Source organism: Oncorhynchus tshawytscha, linkage group LG21 (genome assembly GCF_018296145.1).
Source record: "Oncorhynchus tshawytscha isolate Ot180627B linkage group LG21, Otsh_v2.0, whole genome shotgun sequence".
NCBI classification, from domain to species: domain Eukaryota; kingdom Metazoa; phylum Chordata; class Actinopteri; order Salmoniformes; family Salmonidae; genus Oncorhynchus; species Oncorhynchus tshawytscha.
In genome coordinates, this window is record NC_056449.1 from 3,946,159 (window position 1) to 3,952,276 (window position 6,118).

General features: G+C 40.6%; 1 protein-coding gene across 3 annotated transcripts in view; it reads left to right on the forward strand.

Moving 5' to 3' along the window:
- The first annotated feature begins 484 nt into the window (after positions 1-484).
- The window catches only part of LOC112220733 (peroxisome proliferator-activated receptor gamma coactivator 1-alpha), a 64,665-nt gene continuing 59,031 nt past the window's right edge, over positions 485-6,118 (forward strand). Inside the window, exon 1 of one of the 3 annotated variants that reach the window (XM_024382592.2) lies at positions 485-615. In XM_024382592.2, coding sequence (XP_024238360.1) covers positions 535-615 — 81 coding nt within the window. In that variant the 5' untranslated portion in view covers positions 485-534. Of the gene's footprint in view, positions 616-1,361; positions 1,452-6,118 lie in introns of those variants that run through there. The other 2 variants (XM_042302891.1, XM_042302890.1) reach the window with 2 other exon arrangements.

Below are 6,118 nucleotides of genomic sequence, written 5' to 3' on the forward strand. Positions count from 1 at the left end.
GTGGTGGCAAATGCCCTGAATTCTGTGCACTTTATGGATTACAGGAGTTTGTCAAAATAGAACTAAATGAAAATTGAAAAGTATGTTCAAATATGAGTTATAGATATGCAGTACTTTAAATTGTTATGCTTGTTGTGTAAACAGATTAGTTGCTTTGCGTGTCTGAGTCCTCATCGTAGTCACCACACGCATCCACGAGTCCATTCTAGCCTGGCAGAAATTCATATTTTGCTCATATCAATGTTGTTTTTCCAAGCATTACTTATGTCAAGGTCAATAATGCCTACATATCGATTGATTTGCACCTTTCGTGGGTAAATGTATCTCATTTGCTTATTCAAACAGTGTTATGACATCATTACTTACTAGGCTCGGTAATAGTATATCTGTATTCAGTCTATGAGGTCTATAACAACGCCCTCAACCGGCGACTAGCTGCAACTGCATGTGAACAGACCTGTATCACACTGTACTACATACAGTCTTTGCCTGTATACTCCGCTCTCTGACTTCTCCGCTCTCATTCTCTAGAAAATGGCGGACTGCGCTTCACTGTTAGATGAGGAGCTCACTTCCTTCGTCTTCAATTACCTGACAGAAAACTCCGGGAGCCAGGTAAGGGATGTTCATATTCTATATGTGCAGGGTCAGGACTACATTGCCGGGGTTTGCATGTTATTCGCAGAAGCATGCGTAATTTCATCTTCATGTGTGCTCTGGCTGTAAGCATCACCGCTCTCGATAGCTAACCGGCGTCTTCAAACCTTGACGCCTGGGCTTCACGTGGAGTTTTAAGGAAATGTCATTAGCGCATACAACGTGGTGATAGGACGTCATAAAACATTTAGTTGAATCGTTTTGTTTGTGCTAAATGATTTTGGTTTTAACAGCGACATAACAATGTATATGTCGCTTTTAAAACGTTTACTCTACTTTTACTCCTTACAATTGTTTTACTAACGTCAGTCGTGCCAAATCAGAGACTAACGTTAGTACTAATGGCATGAATGTGACTTGTGGCTCTTTAAACATTTGATATTGAAATAACTGTAAAATACGGATATGTTGGCAATATTTTTTTATACAAAGGTTTGACTAACGTTATATCTAGAAATATTGATGCATTTGTTATGTTGGTTCTACTACTACTACAATGCAATTTTCCCCCATCCCATCTACGTTAATAGCCAACAATCTATAAGCAATGGGTCGTTACGGGACGAAGCAAGGTTGTTTTGATTCATGTTTCTGTTATTGCAAAACAATGTAATTAGCTTGTGTTGACTAGCCTACTGTTTTACCATCACCAGCCTTCTGAAAACGAAAGATATTTCAACTAGACCGGTGGGCTGCTGTTTCTGTACGCCTCTCACGGTTCAAAGTTTAGCAACTTCAATGCAACGACAATGATAGTCGACGTCCTTGGAGTTTCAGGTGCTGCAAGAATGACGGTGAGATTGACAAATGCGTAATATTGTGCCCGTCTGTGAAAAATTAATGCGATTATGTATTCGTAGCTAATCGTTTGCGTAAGCACCGAGCTATTGTTACAAAACCTTGTTACCGGTAGTTCCCAAAAGTGTCTGTCCTAGTGTAACAAAATAATTAGGGTGAAACATTCTGGATCTGATTCGCATTAGTGATATTAGCATTGTATAATTAGATTCGTTGCGGTGTTACATACTGTTGCATGTTCATTTAGTCGGGTTGTTGGGTTGACAGTGCTATATGGTCATTGTAATAGTACTCGATTCTCGTGACCAGAATTATAGAACACGTAGTTGCTGCAGTCATGTGCTTTCTGCAGTTATGCGTAGTAGTACGGAGGCGGTTCCAGTGACGTGCATGAGCGACAGCTACACTCCCTTCTTTTGGTTGCATCATGTGACTGCTACTGCCGCCACTGCTGCTGCTTCTAAGCAGCCTAGATCACGACCAATGCTGCGTTCACAACGATGTGGGAAGGTGGTATTTACCACATACGACTGGGGAAAATATCTTGAACGCCCCTCCAACTGGTAATAAGTGGGAAACTCGTTTATCATCAGTGAGGTCTGATTTATCCCACATGATGACCTCTGCCGTCACCTACTAAGGAAATTACCTCAATAACATCATTTTCTATAGTTAAATGGAAACAACTAAACATTATTTATTAGAAGCAATCTATTAATATATTTTTTAAACAATATAATTTGTTTACAAGCATGTTAGCTGTACTTTTAGTTTATGGTGGAAGCAGCTTGTTGGCCATTGGCCAATCAGCCTTACTCCACAAGTTCAAAACACGTGAATGCATTCAACTGGTTTTTACGAATTTACAACTGGTAATTACCACCTTCCCACTTCACCTGGTCTACTCAAGTCTTGTCCAGTCAAGAGGATCTAAAGATCAGCCTACTTACACACAACCCTGCTTGAACCACATAGTTCTAGTTTAGAAATTGATCATGCTGGATCTTATGTCCTGTAGTATTTGCAGAGCCATCTCAATCCATTTTTATTACATTTTTTGGGAAATGCTTAATCAAATGTAATTATACATTTTGATGTAAATATTTAAAAGCCTGTGCTATTATGTAGCCCAGTTATGTTCTTCCCCTAATATTAATGAGATACATACATAGCAAATTAATTTCTGTAGTTTGTTTCATCATAGCCTACATCATACAGAATGTGGTTTTAACAGCTGCCAGTCAGTGGTTCATTTGATTCTGGTTGCTGAGAGAGTTGTTGTCCAAAAGGACTCCTGGCTCAGTCGTCAAATAATGTATTATGGTCATATCAGCTTCGAAACGGAAGTCTTATGTTCCCAGATTTAGTCCGACAGAGAAACAATATAGCCCACTGCACCAGGCAGAGTCCTCACTTTGCTCAGCAGTCTCTCTCTCTGCAATGAAATGCTGTGTATTATTACACAGACACAGAGCTGTCCTGTCGTGATGGAATACTGCAGTGTTATGTGTTCAGCTTCCGTGATATGGGCTGAGTCACCTGTCAGCCCTAAAGTGCAGACCTATTCTGTAACTAGAGCAAATGCGTTAGGCTATGTCTATGAAATGAGGACTTCCTACCGTACCCCTCCCTGTCTCTCAGATGGAATAAATTAAATTAGCTTTGGCTATGCTGTGTACTGATTGACTGAAGATGATGGATAAGACTGGCCTTTGTTTTTGCTCAGGGGGGTTCGATGCTGGTTTAAACTGGGCACGATCCACAGGACACTTTGAAGAGAAGTGTCAGACAGTAGCTTATGTGTTTGGATGTTCACTGTGACATTACTGTATCTTTTAGCTCTATTTTAAATGGTGCTAATCTGGGAAACCAATCAATGAAACTGTTACAGAGATGATTCTTATCACTGATAAGGGTGCTTCTTTCTTTACCTCTTATGTTTTTAAATGGATTTGAGTGAATTATCATAATATACAACCCACTGGGCACAGACATCATTTTGATGTCTGGTTTTAATTTACATTTGTTTGAGTTGTCAACTAATGTGAGTTCAACGTGAAATCAACAAAAAAATGCACCTTGTCATTGGATTTAGGTTCAACGTTGAGTGAAAAAGAGATGGAAGTTCCTTACCTTGATGAGTTTCTGCAAACCCAATCAGTTTTTCACCATGATTCAAAGTCATCGAATATACATTTTGTTGTTGTTAATTAAAATGACGTGGAAACAACGTTGATTCAACCAGGTTTGACCAATTGGTGGAGCTAAAGTTAACATAATGTTGATCTCGGAGTAGCATTTCCCCTATATTTTCAAATTTGCTCACATTATCATATGAGGGTCATCCTGAAAGATACCACCCACCCTTTAATGTTCATTACCCATATCCATTTGGAACATATTCAATATTTTCATGTTTCAATTTGTTCATCACTCAAAATGATCAAATCAAATGAGGATTAAGGAGTCTAATCTCCCAGAAGTGTTACTGGGAGGTTTTGAGTGTGTCACTGCCTGGCTGTGTGGTTTGTCACTGAGGATGTGAATGGTTGCTTCCTCTCCCAAAGCCCCAGAGATCCATCATCCGGCTGAGGCTTTAAAGCTCTGAGGCTTCTCCTCAGGGAGGCCTGAGGATGCACTGTCACGGATCACTGTACCGCTCCCCTCCCCTTCGCTCTGAGCCTCTATGTGCTTCCCAAATGGCACCCTATTCCCTTTCATAGTGCACTACCTTTGCCCTGATGAGCTCTGCTCAAAAGTACAGACGCAGGATCTTAATTTGAGCCAATTTGCTGCAGCAACTATGAAACAGGTGATTAGATATCAATAATTGATGCAGACTAATACGTCTTCGGCTGATTGCACAACTGGCATCAAAGGTTAGCCTTTGCATTGGACTCGTGAGGCACACACTGACTACATCACGCAGTTGGTTGTCTACATATTCAGGCTGTGTACTTCTAAGTCAATAAGGAGCAAATGTTTTTGCTTTTTATTGTGTTTTTATTATCTCTTGTCCTATGACTCATCTTTTGTTTTTGAAATTAGCTGTGATTTTTAAACTCCTCTAGAAATATGATATTATGAAAGAATGGGTTATGTATAGTCAAGCCTTACTGTTTTGCCTTTAAGATTAAGATTGAGTTATGTCCTTAATTAATTATTATCCAAGTGTTTTGTATTCATCACAACAACTCTAATGATATTGACAACACCATCATGAGGCTGTTTCATATTCTGTACCTTGCTTGGGGAAATACATCAAGGGCTTTAACATTATGCCTATGGGAGTAAATGACACGTTAGAGCTGAGAAAGGTCGAAACGCAGATTCAGCACCCATAGGCTCTGGTCAAAAGTAGTGCACTATATAGGGAATAGGGGGCCATTTGGGATGCACAAATTTACTCTGGAAACTTTAGGAGCACAGGCAGCTGCTTCACTTTGTAGTCTGCCGTGTGTGTTTGCTTTTCCTGGCCACTAAAGCAGATGACTGTTGAGACAGGTCATCATATGCTGCAGAGGCCAGGACAGCAGCAGACTGTCTGATGAGGCTGACTTATGCAAAGAGAAGTTGGAACTGGGTTGCCAGGTGTGCCCGTCCCCTGATGATATTCACCACCACCTGCTTTACTATTTAAATGTGCAATCAGGCATTTGGCCATAGTCAGCATCCTCCAGGTCATTGTACTGTACCACAGCCACGGGCAAACAATGGACCTGCAGGTAGCCTATTGTTGATGGATTAGGAGACAGATTGTGTGAATGTAGGGTCAACAGGCTTGCAAGTTAGTTTTTGAAGTTAGTTTTTTATGGTGTGTATAAAACATTAGGAACACCTGAACAGACTGACCAGGTGAATCTAGGTGAAAGTTATGGTCCCTTATTGAAGTGGATTGAAAGGGTGACATCAATCATTGTAGATGAAGGGGAGGAGACAGGTCAAAGAATAATTGAGACAGTTGAGACATGGATTGTGTATGTGTGCCATACAGAGGGTGAATGGGCAAGACAAAAGATTGAAGTTCCTTTGGAACAGGGTATGGTAGTAGGCCCTAGGCGCACGGTTTGAGTGTGTCAAGAACTGCAATGCTGCTGGGGTTTTCACACTCAACAGTTTCCCTTGTGTATCAAGAATGGTCCACCACCCAAAGAACATCCGGCCAACTTGACACAACTTTTGGAAGCATTGGGCCAGCATTCCCAGTGGAACGCTTTCGACACCTTGTTTTGTCCATGCCCCGATGAATTGAGGCTGTTCTGACGGCAAAAGGGGGGTGCAAACTCAATATTAGGAAGTTGTTCCTAGTATTTTGTACACTCAGGGTATTGTGTTAAGACGAAATGGGCCTGAAGATTTCTTTCCTGAAAAAACATAAGATGAACGTTCATAATCATTTAGATGATTTAAAGCTGGAATCCTTAATGGTCAAACTGCCACCTCTTTTTGCGACAGTACAACAAGAAAGGAGTTACTGCAAAAAACAAATACGTTTTTTTTTTCATTGTACATGCGATAGAACAGAGTAATATATACTTTTACCATGTTATGTGATGCTCTTTACCTCTGCTTCATCAACAAACAATAACAATAATAATAACAACGGCCGTGGGGCGGATTCCCCTACAATGGCACCGTTTTTCCCCTACCATCTTTTCTGGAC